We start from the raw sequence: 17,556 nt of genomic DNA on the forward strand, positions 1-17,556 counted from the left end.
AGCCACCCCAGCCGGCAGCTTACAAGCCGAACCGACCTTGCAGCGTGCAGAAAAAGGCAAAACCGCAACCAAGGCCAGACCGCAAGCTTGAAGTGAGAGACACGGGGAAGAGGCGTCCCACTCCGGGCACTTCATCTACCCACAAGAAACCTGTGCAAACACGCAGCCCACCCAGACCAGGTGCCAGGAGGGAAATACCTCCAAAGCATCGACCACCCTGCAGGAGGAATGCCCGCCGCTGGCGGCGAAAGAGATCCGGCACCAACTGCACCCACAATGGGATTGCCTCGACCTCACAGAGCCATCGAGCCAGTGGTCAGAAGATGCCACCCCCCAAATGGGCCTTGGGCAGGAGGGGGCCCGCGCCCTGTGCTGATCGCTCCAACGCTTGGGACTGTTCAACAGGTGCCTTACCAATGCCGACTGCAGGCATAGGATGACTCCCAGCAACTATCACTGCCGCACTGCGGCCTAGACTGCTGCCACGCCACCACAGCAACGCAGCTATAATGGACTATGTCCTGATAAACTTCAAACCTGACCTCCCTGAGACAGACAACCGATGTTGAAGCAATGTAATGATATGTTTCATAATGATATGTTTTTCATTTAGCATTCTACCTTGTGCAACCCTCGCATGCCATATATCTTATTGTTGACCTAGGTTATCCTCCTAACGCGATTCTACATGCTCATACTTAAAAGTCATTACAGGTGGCCTATCGCAATTAATTTGCATGCTGTCAATTATAACCATTTACCCTGTCTCCCAGAGTTGTGCACTTGCGCAGCCAAATAGGCATGGGTAAACGCTACTCGCTCAACCTATCCGGAAGACGCATTTTTTCTTTTTGGTGTTACCAGACATAAGTAACCTATAAATTCTCGCCATGCTCAGCCTCTCTAAGAGTAGCTCACCGAACGCATATTTGGGCTAGCATGGTTAACGTAATCAGTCCAGTAACATATTGTTAAGCCTTTGGGTATGACAATTAGTAGCATTATCATTTTATCACGATATTATTTTGTATGTTCAACCCTGGGAGCCAAGACTGACCAGCAGCTGTGAACATGGGCGCACTTAAACATATTGTTACTGGTTATACAAATGTGCCTACTATACTAGCACTGTTACACATCAAGTATCCTCCTTGTATTAACATGACTCACTACTGTTATCAATCCTGTATCCCTTTGTTACCCATATGACGCTATAAAACAAAAAATATGGCAATCTTTCTTTGGAGCGCACTACGTATCTTCTTGTTGTAATTACCTTATGTTACCCCAATGCCTCCTCTTTCTATTCTGTACCCCGTAACGCATGTGCCATAATAAAAGAAAGATTTACAAAAATAGGGACTCCTTTTCCTTAAGTATAGCAGGAAAGTTGACAAAATTGACAAAGGAGGCGTTTGACCAAGATTCTATCTCAGTTACCAATCACACTTACCCACAACCCATCAGTCAAAGGAATTCCACAAGAGGTCAAAGGGCAGAGGAGAACAAAATGGCTGTGTCCAGATATGTTGAGGTCGGGCACAATGGTGAAAACATAATACATTTAAGTAAAGGCAAGGGGATAGCATAATATATATCTAAAATACAATGGGCATAAGGAAAGGAAAACTGAAAAAATGCTGACACATTTCTGTTTTTTTGTGGCTTTCATTTTAGGAGAATCGATATGCAGCATCCATTTATTTCCCAGCTCCATGAGAATCGTAATGATGTACTGTGTGTCCTGAAAGAAAAAATAGTGACCACCCAAACATGTGTGATGACAGAGCACACTCAAGCAGGGGAAGCAGTTGGTGGTAATATTGGTATTAAAGGAAAGGTGGTAAAGGTAAGATTGGATTTCTCTCCGTTTTCAGTCTTATTTGATGTATTGTTGGCTTTGTATATGCTGCAGAGCAGGGGTGGTTGACAAATTGCACCACGCACCAGCTGTTGTAGAAATTAAGGCTAGGTCAGCAAAAGGGTGCAGCCTTTAAACCATCTCTGCTGTAGAGACTGAAGCCAGGAAACCTGTGGAAAATGTTTTGAATGCTACTGAGTTAAAATAGTACATGCCATAGTTTAAATGTCATTCGTTAAAATTATCATTGCAGTAAAATCACCCCTTTATAGCTTTCAGTTCCATCTTTGTGACCCATCACAAGCACTCTGCTAGAACCAAATCATTTTCTTGTGCTTCTCTGCTCCCGAGTGACGTCATACATCATTCTCACGGGACTCTCAATCATCAACTCAGTCATGGCCCACCTGGGTTTACTGTTCAAACCCTCTGCCCTCTGAAGGGGACACCAATCATCGTCTTAATTAGCCCAATTGCGTGTGCCTTGATTTCAGTACTTTCCTGAATTTGGTTGGTTTTCACATTTCCTGTATTGAAGGTATACTTCCTTCCTTTTGTTTAACAGATTATGTAATTTTCTATACTTCTTGATTTTGATTTGTTTCAGAATATTTTTGCCTCTCTATTGGGTGTCCACACTAAAATCCTAAATACGTATCTATCCTGTGGTTTTCATTCTGTCTTCTTTTGACCTATTGTCTGCAAGTTAGGGTAAATAAATTCTCACAAACATCACACATACAGCCCACTCCCATTACACACAAACATGCCACATCACACAGATTCTGTTGTTATCAAACTTTTCCCCATACCTCTTTGCCACCAGACCTGCTGAGGAGGTGTAGCTGGCATGTCCTACAGGCACACCTGACAGCTTCATTCTGTATTCAGAGGTGCACTCCACCCGTAACTGTTTGCTGCATTATATTGTAATCCATCCATCGTTACCACCCTACTCCATTTTCATTTACAGACCACTAGGTGCCCATATTTTGTTTATGATGTGTCTTATAGTCTTATAGCTACGGATTTTGTTCATTGCACATTGTCCTTTTAAATTGTAAGCTAACGTGCCTTTTAACGTTGAACTTTGTATAAAACTGCTGCAGATGTTTGCTTAACATCCACTGTCAGGTTATCTACTCCTTTTTATGTCACTATATCTATTTATTTATCCCCTATCTGTAAACAAACCTATGAATAATTTCTAGGTTTTGTAAACTTCACTGAATAAGAGCACTATATAAGAACTATTAAATAAATAAATGCATTGAACTCTGAATTCACTACTGCCTATAGCCAGGAATAGGCATCCTTTGACACTCCAGATGTTGTGGAATACACCCCCCATAATGCTCTTACACCTATAATGCTGGCAAATAATCATGGGAGGTGTAGTCCAAAACATTTGCAGTGCAGCAGGTTGCCTATGCCTGGCCTATACCCATAGGGGAATTGTTACTACATGATGTCACCATTAGAAAATAGGTGTGTATATATTTAGATATGTTGTGTGTGGATTCTAAGGCCAGAATATGATGTTGGCATTAGTGCTATATATACCGTATTTTTCGCTCCATAAGACGCACTTTTTCCCCCCTCAAAAGTGAGGGGAAATGTCTGTGCGTCTTATGGAGCGAATATGAAGCTTTACTTACCTGTCTTGCAGCGTTGGCCGGCAGCACAGGGCGCACGGCGGTAGTGGAACTTGAATTTCATGTTCCGGTTTCCGGCGGGACTGAAAGGAAGTGTGCACAAGCTGAGTGCGCACTTCCTTTCAGTCCCGCCGGAAACCGGAACATGAAATTCAAGTTCCACTACCGCGGTGCGCCCTGTGCTGCCGGCCAACGCTACAAGACAGGTAAGTAATTATGGGACAAGGGGAGGGGGACAGTATGGGAGAGAAGAATATGGGGAGGGGGATGAAGTCTATGGGGGGGGGGGTGGGATGAAGTCTATGGGGGGGGATGAAGTCTATGGGGGGGGATGAAGTCTATGGGGGGGCATGAAGTCTATGGGGGGGGGGATGAAGTCTATGGGGGGGGGGATGAAGTCTATGGGGGGGGTGAAGTCTATGGGGGGGGATGAAGTCTATGGGGAGGGGGTGGATGAAGTCTATGGGGAGGGGGTGGATGAAGTCTATGGGGAGGGGGTGGATGAAGTCTATGGGGAGGGGGTGGGTGAAGACTATGGGGAGGGGGTGAGTGAAGACTATGGGAGAGAGGAGAAGACTATGGGAGGGGGGGACACTATGGGACAGGGGAGAAAAAAAATATATATATGAGGAATTATGTATGTACTGTGTGTGGAATCTAAGGTCACAACATAACAGGATTAGACGAATTTGATGTATATACTATGAGCTGATTGAGAGGTCAGAGTATAAAGAGCATTAGGGGAATTTGATATATATATATATAAATAAAATGTGGATTCATTGTGAGGTCAGCAAATAATGTCATATTCGTGGTAATTGCCTTGAGGACAGATTCTGCAGAACTGTATGCTTGTAAAGTAGACACAAGAAACACAATGTGTACTGTACTGGTGTAGGTAAGCTACATCAGAGCAGTGAAGTATATACAAGGCGTAAGTATAACTATTAGTGCTTTGCTTGATAAATGCTACTTGAATTCAGAAGAAAAAATTGTTCATACTAAGGAAATATTATCCACCCACAATAAACATCTACCATTCCTGGAATAAAATAGCACTCACGTACATTTGTGCAATAAATGCCATATTATCTTCCTTTAAGCCGTAATTCACAACAAGCATTAAAAAGCATAGCAGAATTCAAAGATATTCTGCTTAAATTTGTAAAAAAAAAGTTCTGTGTTTTTGAATTCAGAAAACCTTGAACCTCAGGATTATTGTAATCAGATAATTTATTTTACATTGAATTCTTGTCAAACCCGCAGCTGGGGAATTTTAAAGGAGCACTTCATCTCAAGTGGCAAGGAGATAACATAAAGTTTTCATTGTGGGATCTAACACACCTTACACTGACAGCCACTAGATAGGGATACCGCACCTACAACCTAGTCAGACTCTCTTTGTCCTCATGCACTGCAGAAGGATGTCGAGTGTTCTGTGATGCTTTTCATAGAAAAGACTGGCTGAGTGTGGTGTTTCCCATGCATGCGCTTTTCAGCCAAAGTGCTTCTCTGTGAAGCATTTGATTGGATGAAAAGTCAGAATGAGGTCATCATGCTTGATGTTGAGAAAAGAAACTGCAGCAAAGGTGTTATCACGGCACTGGGACTGGATACAAGGTAAGTAAACAATAGCTTCTAACATTTGTGCAATCCTCTCCTTTCAAACACCAATTAAAACTGTGCAAGTGGGAAAAAAGAAACACATTGGAACTCTGCAAAATGAATTATATCTGTAAAAAAGATGAGAGAGTGGGGATATAAAGTTTATTGAGTTATTTTTTTTAATAGTAAAAATAAATATTTATTTGCTTCCATATATTTGCCCCCACACACAATATAGACATATACTTCCCAACACATTTACATACTGCCAAACTGCACCCCTCACACACACCGCACCCCTCACACAAGCACACACATTGCACCCTACACTCTGCACTCCTATACACTAGATCCCCCTATAGACACTACATCTCTTATACACACACTGCATTCCAGAAACATACACCACATCCCTCATATACACACTGCACCACTTACACACACTACATGCTCTATACACACTCTGGATCCCCTATGCACACACTAGATCATCTGAATGCAAACATACACACACTACATTCCCCAAACACACACTCTCTACAGCCCCATCACACATTGCATCATGTATAAAAACATACACTACAGCTTTTTTTCTCATACAAGAGTGCTTCAGCAGGGCTTTGCGCATGGCCTGCCGTGGAAGAGCATTGAACCAACATGCTCACTTTGAGAAGGAGCATGCTTATCATTGGTGATGACAAAACACCCCGTCTCTGGCCCCCGCCTCTTCCTCACTGGGCTGCTGTGATTCAAAAATGCCCAGCATAATTTTTTTCCCCCAGTCCAGCCTGGCACAACACATCATACACTGCTAGAACAAACACCCATCACAGCCAGCACATACCACACATATTGCACACACCCATCACACACCAATCATAGTCAGCACTCACTGCACACACCTAACACACACTGTAACAAAGGGACTATGAGAGGGTAGAGGATGAGACATTTGGTGTAAGTCACCAAACTCCATAATTTTGCAAAATAAATTCAAATGTCAAAACTAAGGCAAAATAGTCATGTTGTGACTACAAAGTTAGAATATTTACAAGAAGCATAGAGGATTTTACCAGATCACCTATTTGTGCCTCCGCTTTCCATTAAATATTAACTTGTGAAAATTCAGAGTTTAGCAAGTAGAGCTGTCAATGCCCAGGGCTGTTGGCGGGGCCCACAGTCTTTGTAATTATTAGTATTTTGTATCAGGACAAGTAGATTGTGATGTTCCTTGGACAAGTAGATTTTTTTTGAGCTGGGATGCCAGGGTTGTTCATCATTGGTAGGCTCATAACTACTAAGCAAAGCAGGGGGAAATAATGTTTAAAAGCCACAAAGAAAAGCTTTATGGAAAGAGAGAGAGTAGAAGACAATTTAATTTTAAGTTGTATAAAAAGTTACAGCATTTTTTATCTTCCTGTTTCTTCATTTCTTAATTTTATTATCCACAAACCATAGACACGGGTAGTTTTATTGTGAGTTGTAGGAAGCACTGCTGAAAATTGTACAATAGACGAGTCATTTTTCTGTTAACGTTTGGTACAGAAACTTTTTATATCAGGAAAGAAAACCAAATTGGACGGAAATGCTATGCCTCTGATGCTACATCCCTCACTCAGTAAATGCTTCAGTAACAGTTACCGGTGAGTTAAAACACAACAAAATAGATGACAGTTTTTCATTAAAAGCCATACTTATCTGATATTTGCTTCCTGGCCTGCTGTGATTAGGTGCATGTGTTGCTCACTGACATAGTTGACATATCTTTCGTTTTTAATTTAACAAGTAACTGTCACCTTTGACTTGATGATATAAATAATGTAAAGGACGTTCACACAACACAGATTTTCCACTCTCCAGCAGAGACACCAGCTCCCAGGAACCTTAGCTACGATAAATGAAGACTGCAGCATCCTTTTTTTGTGCGAATAGTAACATGTCATCTCTGAAAAGTTCAAATGTTTCCAGATCTACTTAGTGTGATCGTTTTTCAAACCATATTTTAATTTTAGCTGTGCATAGTCTTCATTTAGCTATCTTTAGGTTGATGACAGTTTAGATTCCATTCACCACAGTATTGAAGGACTTTGAATTGTTATCTGGAGTACAGGAGCCAACATCTTCACATGATGCCCCATGCACATGATGTGGACATCTTCTATCAATTATGTTTTATGGGCATCAAGTAAGATGCTTGTTCTCACTTGTTTATAGCATCATTGGATGCCAGTGATCTGCGTCCTTTGCCACATTCTGTTTAAACAGCCTTTATATGCTGAAAATCAAAATTATATTGTAAACTTTGACTTTTGGGTTGTACATATTTGCAGAGGGGGCATTTCCTCTCTAACTTCAATTGTAAATGAAACGGTCTACTTCGAAAATCATTTGTCAAATCTTTTTTTGGGGTTTTTTTTTGTTTGTTGTGCAGGTAGATACACAGCATCAGAAAACGCCAGAACAGCATACATAGAGTCATACAGGCAAAACAGTGGCATGAGTAATTGCACAGTTTTAGTGTTTTATGGACAAGCGTAACATAACTGGTTTAACGCAGTAGTAAAATATAGTATATGTGTGATGTAAGACTGTGTTACGTGAGAGTTACGTAGTTTAGGTCAGGCTAGGTACTGTGTGGTAGAGAGTGGCATTCTTGGTTAACCGTTAACATAAACAAGGATAAACAATAAGAAAACAAGTTAAGCTTAGTGTGCTGCTAGGGTTTATACATGGTGTGCATATATGAAATTTTTTTTACTAGAGAAAGCTGGTTAAATCTGCCTGTGTAATGTTACTAGCAGAGGTAACTCCTGGGTTGCTTCGACATAATGTAAGATGTGACCACATAAAAGCGTGTAAGTTTAAAAACAGTGGTGGCATAAGATTGATGGCAACATCAGCATGGGTACAGAAGGGCAGATAGAGTAAAGCATGTAGTAATAGAAATTGTGGTAACATAGGAGTATAAGAGCTAGCTGAACCAGTATCCTAGCATCTGTCCAGGTGCCAGCTGCAAATCCAATTGTGATGCACATTATTTCCCATTGCGGCAAGGCTGGAAGAGCGTTCAGGCGAAGAGCTAGAGTTGTCAACGGGTGCATTTGCTCAGATATCGGCTTGGGAGCAGCAGTCAGCTGAGATCGGTGATTCAGCCTATGCCGCATGCGGGCCACTGCAGACAGTCTTTATCCAGACTAAGGATGGGGTATACAAGATGGCTAGAACCTCCTCGGGTTCCATGTCCCGCCGCCAACAACCGTCCTCGCCTGCCACCCTCTCTCCGTGTAGCTTTTAGGCAAAATCCTGGTGATTTTAGGAAGCCCCGATTGGCATTGGAGCTGGGGCTGTGCGCAGCTGGGGTTTTTCGCTTGGGTGGTCTTCTCCTCCGGCGCCTGGTTGTTTTACCGTTCCTCCTTTTTAGGAGGTTAGTGGTGCAGCAGGGTTTCCCCTCTTTGCCTCTTTTCGAGCTTTCACCAGAATGCTTCAAAGACTAAGTTGAGTTTTGTATCAAATCTTTTTTTTTTTTTTTTTTTTAAGAATGAAATCCCCCCACTAGCCACCACTGCCTGATTGCGTAATTGTGGGCTCAGTCCTTAAAAGCACGTTTGGGAGTGCAGCGTAATGACTGTGAATATAATTTTAATGTATGTAACAATATTTCTCAGGTGTCCGTTAATGAAAATGGAAAACTTATGAAAGATGAAAACACACTTCTTGAAATACCTGCTCCCACTGTTATTGCTTTTGGTGTTGTGGAACTATATGTAAAACAAGATGGCCGCTTTGGTAAGTAAGCTGTGGTATCTTTTATAATCTTTAAAAAGCAAAGAGATAATCTGCATGTTAACAAAAGGAGGTTATGGTGTCGGGCTAACCAACAACAAACCTTCTAGGTGGTTACCGGGGGTAACAGAGAGGCATAACCTCAATAAGAATACACAAAACAGAGCAGGAGAATGAGGGTGGATTCACTAATAACTAATGGGTGGAAACCACTCCCATTCGCAGTTACCTCCTAATATATGTCACAAAAATAAAAATAAAAAAGGGAACCTTTATTGATTAAAAAGGAGAACGACAAAACTACATACAAAACACCTGTATATAGCCTATGTGTATATGTGAAAAAATAAATAATTAGAAAAAAAGTGAAAAACAATGAACAACACACTGGGTCCCTATATGGACCTGAATACAAGTCGAATAAATATCGTCAGCAGATATCCAGGGGCTCAAAAAAAGTGAGCAGTATAGGATCCTCTCATAAAGGATCAGGGTGCAGCCAGACTAAGCCCGAAGACTACTGTACAATATCCCCCAGTGCGTTGTTCATTGTTTTTCACTTCTTTTCACTTTTTTTCTAATTATTTATTTTTTCACATATGCACTTAGGCTATATACAGGTGTTTTGTATGTAGTTTTGTCGTTTTCCTTTTTAATCAATAAAGGTTCCCTTTTTTATTTTTATTTTTGTGACATATATTAGGAGGTAACTGCGAATGGGAGTGGTTTCCACCCATTAGTTATGAGTGAATCCACCCTCATTCTCTTGCTCTATTTTGTGTAATCTGCATGTTATACGATAAAATAAAATTGAATAAGGTATTTTACAGTGCAATATTTTTACGAACACTTTACGAATCGGTTTGCTCTTATAAAATCATTTGATCCATATTTATATATTATCTCACATGAAAAATATTGAAAACATTTTATATTATAAAATATATTATATTTTTGGTATAGTAATTTCTTTTAGGCTAACATTTCACAGTATTTATCATTTCGAATGTGAGATCCTCACTAGCAGTAATTAACAGGGTTTGCTAAGATTCATACTTGGCAAGAAGGGATTTGGTGAGTAACACCTTGTAAGTGAGAAGGGGTAGATCATTATAGCTGGTCTGGTGCCTAGCTATTATTTTCATCCTTTCCATATTATACACAAGTTACTGGGTAAATAATAGCTATTATGCAGTGACCTAAGGGATCACCAAAGTAAATAGTTCTAATATAAAAGAACCAGGGGTATACCAATTCCCGTGGTCTCTAAGCCTCCAGCCCCAATACAGTGAACCTCTCCAACATAGGGCAAGGTGTCAAGTTCTCAACCACAATAGATAAACTTACATGCTAGGTTTGCATGTTACATTACTAACAAGATGAAACAGTTAAGGAATGAATTATCCCCCCTTCTCACCACTCTATCTCAACCTCACTTGGACCATACCACCCCTACCCTCCAAGACATCCCTCCAGCTACTGAATAGGAGGTGGCTGCAGTTCTCCTCTCGTCCCACCACCTGTCCGCTTTATCCAGTACCTTCCCACCTCATCAGAGCTCTCACCCCTTGTCTTGTACCACCCTTAACACACATCCTAAACTGCTATCTTTCATCTGGTGTCGTCCCTGCTCCCCTTAAGCATGCTTCTGTTGTACCCATCCTAAAAAGCCATCCCTAGACCTGTCTTCCATATCCAACTATCGTCCCATACCCCTGCTTCCTTTTTCCTGAAAGCTTCTAGAAAGACTTGTCTTTACTCGTATGACTAACTTCCTAAAGTCCAACTCCCTTCTCGATCCTCTTCAATCTGGCTTTCGCCCCTTCCACTCGACTGCTCTTATTAAAGTAACAAATCACCTAATCACAGCCAAATCCAAAGGCCACTACATACTAATTCTTCTTGATCTCTCTGCCGCCTTTGTTGTTCATGGCCTCCTTCTCCTAACTCTTCAATCTCTTGGTCTCTGTGACACAGCCCTCTCATGGTTCTCCTCCTGTCTCCCCAACGTTCCTTTAGTGGCTCTTTCCAACAGCATCTCCTCTCCTCATCCTGTCTCAATCGGAGTCCCTCAAGGTTCAGTTCTTGGTCCCCTGTTGTTCTCTCTCTATACTGCCTCTCTTGGCAAACTCATTATTCATTTGCATTCCACTACCACGTGTACGCTGACGACACTCAGATATATCTTTCCTCCCCTGACCTCTCCCCTGCTGTCCTACAACGTGTCACCAATTGCCTTTCTTCTATCTCTGATTGGATGCCCTCCCGCTTTCTGAAGCTTAATCTCTCTAAAACTGAGTTTCTTATTTTTCATCCTCATAACACTGATCCTTCTCCTTCAGGTTGACTGATCCTTCCTCTCCCTGCAGGTTGACTGTACCTGCATCACCCCATCCTTTCAAGCTCCCTATCTTTGAGTCACTTTTGATCCTGGCCTCTTTGCGCCTCATGTCCAATCTGTTGCTAAAACCCTTTTGATTCCAACTTAAAAACATTGCCCGCAAACGCCCCTTTCTTACGCAAGATGCTGCCAAGGAGCTTGTTCACACTCTAGTAATCTCTCGCATTGAGTGAATTTCTCCTAATTGGTCTCCCAGGAAGCCGTAGTGCCCCCCTACAATCTGTGGTGAAAGCTGCTGCCAGGCTTATCTTTCTGTCCTGTCGCTCCTCTCACACCTCACCCCTCTGTCGATCCTTACACTGGCTTACACTGGCTTCCTATCCCCTACAGGTTCCAATTTAAAATACTAACCCTTACCTATAAAGCTCTAACCAACTCTAGCCCCTCTTACAGTTGTTCACTGATTCATAGGTATACCTCCTCTCGGTCTGTCCGCTCTACTGGTGACCTTCCCCTGTATGCTGCTCTCTCCACTAGTCTTCAATACCTTTAAAAAGTCCCTCAAAACCCATCTTTTCAGGAATGCTTATGGCCTCCAAAAATAACTTGCATCTCTCAAACCTTGTGTCTTGCTCTCTCCTATAGGGCCACACTCCTCTCTCACCTTCAGTTCTGATACTTTCGCACCATGTCTATTTGCTGTCTCTCTCTATACCCCTCCCATTGTGTTTTTATACCCCACCTCCTCTAGACAGTAGGCTCGTTTGAGCAGGGTCTTCAACTACCTATTGTTCTTGTTACATTTTGTTATTGTCTCATTTGGTAAATTCCCCTTTTATTGTAAAGCACTGTGGAATAAGCTAGTGCTAAATAAATACCAATAATAATAATAATAATGTGTCCAATAGTCTCCAAGACCCTGACCAGCTAGCCAGTGAATAAGACCTTGTCTGCATACTGAAATGTAAATTAATACCCTTCTATAAATTATACCTACATGCTTGTTTACTTAAAGGGACACTATAGTCATCTAAACAACGTTCGCTTAATGAAGCAGTTTTGGTGTACAGACCATGCCCCTGCAGTCTCGTTGCTCAATTCTCTGCCAAAGGGATCTGTAAATGTCAGTGGCCGTCGGATGCAGGGAGGGCAGTTTTGCCTCAGGATGTCCCTCTTTGCCACCGCCAACATCATGCCGTAGATCCTCTTCAGTTTCTTGCGCTTCAGTTGCCAGGAGTTACACTAGAGGTCTTCTCTAGGGACCTCTCATTCAAGACTTGTCTAGGGCTGCACCATTCCTGTGGAACTCACTTCCCTTTTCCGTTAGATGCTCATCCAGTCTCCACTCTTTCAAAAAATTATTAAAAACTCACTTTTTCACAAAAGCATATCAATTAAACTGTTAATGGCTCCCAACTGATTCATCTCCTGCAACTGTTGTTTACCCCCTCCCCCCCTCCCCCCCCCCCCCCCAAAAAAAAAAAGCAGTGACAGAGCCTTCTCTGTAAATAACTGCACATATTCTTATACCCTGGAATTAAAAACATCCAGCACCCCTGCAGCTACATCCCTGAAATACCTATTATTTGGTGAAGACCTATTATTATCGCTTATATGGAAGAACTGTTTGCTCATTTCTTCTCAAATATATTCTTTGTTCTCCAACATGCTGGATATTGCATCTTTAGCATCATTTCTCCTTCATCCATCTCGTGTAAATCTATTTAAAAAAAACAACCAGATGTTTTTACGTAATGTATACTTTGTAATGTACCACCTTACGTTCTCCCTGTATTATACACTCCTTTCATCTTGATGATCAGCAATGAATTTGTCTCATTTGATCTTTGATATTCAACCTTTTACAAATTGGTGGAGTTTCTGTGAGACTTTGTTATTTGTTGCCTACATTCTATTAAATCTCAAAAACCTGTAACTGTAAGTCATGATGACTTGACTGACTGTTAACATTCTCTGAGAAAACGGATTGTCCAGAAAAGAAACACAGTCATCAGAGTGATTGATGATGTTTTTCTGAAGGAAGAAATGTTTGTCCACATAGCTATATCAAACAATGGAAGAACTGCATTGATCCCTGTCTGCACACATGCAGAACTAATTTCATCAACCTGTAAAAGGTTAGCCCGCTAGCCAACGCCGCAGCTCCACAAACCTCCAAATAAAGGAAAAACATCAAATGGAAAATATTTAAGTGTTTGCTGTGGAAGGCAAGTGTATTTGAATAACTAAGCAAGCTTTTAAAGGATTGGAACTGACACGCTGTTTTTGTTTTAATGCATTGCATAGGTAATGCATTTCAAGAGCACTCTAACAACCAATGCAAAGCAATACTAAGAAAGATAAATCTTAAGTTGCTGTATTTGACCATCTTTATTCATCCATATGTTAATAAACACACAGCCACACATCATTTTATTTCCAGTTGGTTCAAATGTCTCACTTAGCAATTCACAATATATGTATGTCTAAGTTAGACCCGTTAGTGAGTTCAACCTTTAAGCTGCCTGTAAGTAGCAGATGAGTTGAGATAGCTCAGTGGGCTAATAAAATTACATAAAATTAAATTGGGTAATAGTAACATTCCCTGGATCTTGGGCTAAAGTAATAACCCAAGGATGTACTTGGAAACCTGAGCAATCTGAATGTACCTTTGCTGATTAAATCCGTTGTTATTATTATAGTGTGTATATATATATATATATATATATATTATATGAATACTATACAAGAATATCAGATCAAAGCAAGCTTGACGTCTATCTTAAACATGTTCAGAACAGTTTCTTGTGTTTTCCTGCCTATATATTTGATGCCGTTAAACCTATATATTTGATCTAACTGCGTGTTCCGCACGCTTTATTTATCTGCATTTAACCTTCTCTCCAGCATGAAATAAGACCAGCGATTGAAAGTAGATAGGAAGTAATGCGCCAGCTGTCTTTATCAATGTTTCTCTGTAACTAGTTTCCATCTGTAAAGTGCGCGGCTCAGTATCCTCCATCTCTTTACGCTGCAGCTGCCACATTTGGTGAGGTCATGTATGAATCTTCCTGTGGTGCGTGCCGCGTGGAAACAGCATGCCATCTGACAGGGTGTGATTTTAATAAAAGCCTTTCAGTAGCTCTATAAACGATATTCTGCACAATCTTGCTGCCAGTACTTTTTCCTCCTGAACGGAAGTGAAATATATGTGAAGACGAACTGCCTGAAGCCTCCACTGCAAAAGCAGTTTCACCTGTAATTATACATAAATGTAGCCTTCCTTTAAGTGACGCACGGGACAAAAATGAATATAGATAGCAAGTATATTAATATGTATGTAGGCATAGAAGATATGAAATCAGGTGAGACAAGCGTAGTGCCAGTGATTAGGGTAGGTTTACACGTCAGATGCATATAGGTGCCATTTACAGACCCTTAAAAATGCCCTCAATTACCGAAAAGAAAATGTACACCAAAATATAGCTAAACAAAAATTAGAAAGTGCATATTTGTAGTTAGGGTAGGTACCCTTATTAGACAGATTCTTATAAGCAGCTGCCTACTTACAAATCCAGTTCTGCTGGTGATCTGATGGGGCAGGCACAACCGAAAAGGTTGCTTGTCAGCTAACCATGCTAGTCAGCCCCCTTAAAGCTGCCAATGTACAGAGCATTGTTGAAACAGTCTCATACAGGCTTAACATTCCAGAGTTTATTTTGCGCAGTGTGTGAGAGTCTAATGATGCACTCTCTCACTGAGCTTTATGGTGCTTTTTCCCTGGCATGCCTAGAACTGGGACACTGGAGAAGAAACCCAGAATAGCAAGAGCACAATTATGTCCAAGCCCCAAAAGTGAATTCTAAGCAAACCACTTTACCCAAAGATTGTAAACCGAATCCTTTATCCTACTGTAAAAACATGGATGTCAAATGTGTGTGTGTGTGTGGGAGGAGGCACTAATCAACTTAGCACTTTCAAACAATCCTAGAACAGTAGGTCAGGGCCCAAGATTGTGACGGTCCTGCTTGTTTGTATATGTTTTATAATTTAGCTGAGAATTCAGGCAAGAATAGGATGTGTAACTACGGTTTTGCATTATTAGCTCACTGACCTTTACTACAGTAGTGTATTTTATTAAAAATGAATCATATCCTGAATGTTAGATTGGAAAAAATATATTTTTTATTGGTATTAAATGTTGAGCACACAAGCTATATAATAAAACACATGTTCCTCTGTTTTGTTTGATTTATTTTAATCACTGTTGTTTTCATTATCTTTTTCTTGGCAGAATTCTGTCTTTTGTCTGAAAAACAAGGAGGATTTGAGAAAGAAAATGTTTTATCAAAGTATGATTACGATGACATAGACAGTGGTAAAGATCTAGACTTGAAGAGAAAAGTTGTCCAATCGAACGTCTCCTTAACATTCTTAAAGCAAGGTACCGTATAATGTGGGCACAAGTTTTTATTCTTTTTTTTTTTTTTTTTTTAATTCTTTATTTTTGTAGTGCTTAGAGTAACAAACATGCCTATATCGCCACGACAGCAGATACAAGCCGCTGAGATATCACAAAATAAACAATATCATGGCATTAAATGACAGCACATTTTTTAAATTAATATAGGAATAGTAAATGAACAGTGCATGTGTGATACATAAACAGTTAATAGCATAGATTAGTTATATGCACTCTATTTGAGTCAAGTTTTGTTATCTTCATGTGTGGCTAAGATCTAAACAAATAACAGGTGAGAGACAATGCACTAAACTAGAAATAACGAGCGGTAGGCTGTGGCATACATTACAGCAGCCAGTAGGTGAATTATGAGCTTTTATGTCCTTGTGTGGTATATTTGGAGCTGTGTAGGTAGTCCAGGTGAACCTGATTAGCCTATGCCCATGCGTGAGGCCGGTTTCAGCCGGTCTGTCGGTGGTGCAGCAGGGAGCTGGTTCCACGTGTCCCGGTGGTGCAGCCTGTGGGAGATATTTGTGGGTGTTTGCCTGCGTATGGAGCTCGTTTGCGGTGCCGTCCCTGGAGTATGGAAGCAGGTTCGGTGAGGTCGCGGGTGGTCTTGATGCTGTCCCCTTTGTGTTCGCCTAGCTTTTACCCCTCCCGGGGCGTTGGTGCGCCGCTTGTGCTGTGCACGTCTGTTGGGAGCTTTTCGCGCCCTCAGGGAGTGTCGGGGTCTACGTGGTTGGCCCTTCAGGAGGCCTCGTGGGCCCTTCGGCAGGGCACGCATGGTAGTGGTGACGGGCCCCGCCGCATGCTTGTCACTGGGTGCTCGTTTTAACCTAGGGGGCTCCCCTTGGCGATGTCTGTCCCCAGGGGGTGTGCTTCCCCGCTGTACCTGCTTATGAAGTTCTGCTTTGCTTTCGAGCTTTTGCCAGAATCTCTGAAACAGGTCGTCCAGGCGCTTTTCTAGCGTTTCGTGCTGCTTTTCAGTCTCCCTCTCGCTGTCAGCTGCCGCCATCTTGCTTGTCATAGCTTGTCTGTATGTGCAGCGTGCTGTCCAGTGGAGAGAGTCAGGTGAGTCAGGCTGCTTGATGGTGACCGGGATAACCCCCGCCGGTCGGGGGGGGGGGGGGGGGTGTCTTGCCGCGGCTCCTGTTACCGCTGATGTCCCAGGGAGCGGCCGTCTCCCCGTGGCTCGGTTCCAGGTAGGCCGCAAGCCTTGTTTCGTCGGTATGGCTGTGCAGGGGCTCGTGAGGGGCACCGTTCGAATCGGTAGCCCCTTCTGAGTAGAGGTGTTATGGTGTCTTAGCTGCGAGCGGCTTTGGTCCGGCGTTATACCCCGTTTTTCCTCCCCAGACGTGGGAGCTCTGGCTAGGCACGTCTGGGCTGCTTGCCTGCTTGGCTCCGCCCCCCGTTTTTATTCTTAAAGTATGAGGTTTCAACAACAAATGTATTCTGCACCTTTCTACGCCGATTTACCAATTTTAGAGAAGTATCTTTTGGTAAAATCAAGCTTCCTGCTGAACCTTACATTTTCGGGATTTTTAATATTCCTCTGTCTCCATCTCTACTTCCTGTAAATCAATAATATAAGCTTTATCCTTTACTGTTATTGGAGCTGAACTGTACTTTTTATTTTTTTTAAATTCTTTATTTTTGTTTCAACACCGAATGCGGCTTAAAAACAATAGGAGGCCCACGCAGGGGCCGATCATTAACATATAGTACATTGCATTTTACAGGTAATCAAGTAGTTGTGTACAGCGTGTATCAGTTTCATAGTGCCGTTCGGTGTTGTTTTTTCTTATTAGGGCATTTTGGCCCTGAGTTCGAACCATAACATAACGTGAGT

At 41.8% G+C, this 17,556-nt stretch overlaps 1 protein-coding gene across 1 annotated transcript in view; it reads left to right on the forward strand.

Moving 5' to 3' along the window:
• The window catches only part of GSDME (gasdermin E), a 116,038-nt gene that overhangs the window by 63,156 nt on the left and 35,326 nt on the right, over positions 1-17,556 (forward strand). The window contains exons 4-6 of the mRNA XM_063452369.1: positions 1,678-1,849; positions 8,787-8,907; positions 15,540-15,689. Of these exons, the coding sequence (XP_063308439.1) occupies positions 1,678-1,849; positions 8,787-8,907; positions 15,540-15,689 (443 nt within the window). The remainder of the gene's footprint in view (positions 1-1,677; positions 1,850-8,786; positions 8,908-15,539; positions 15,690-17,556) is intronic.

This window comes from Pelobates fuscus, chromosome 4 (genome assembly GCF_036172605.1).
Source record: "Pelobates fuscus isolate aPelFus1 chromosome 4, aPelFus1.pri, whole genome shotgun sequence".
Lineage (NCBI taxonomy): Eukaryota > Metazoa > Chordata > Amphibia > Anura > Pelobatidae > Pelobates > Pelobates fuscus.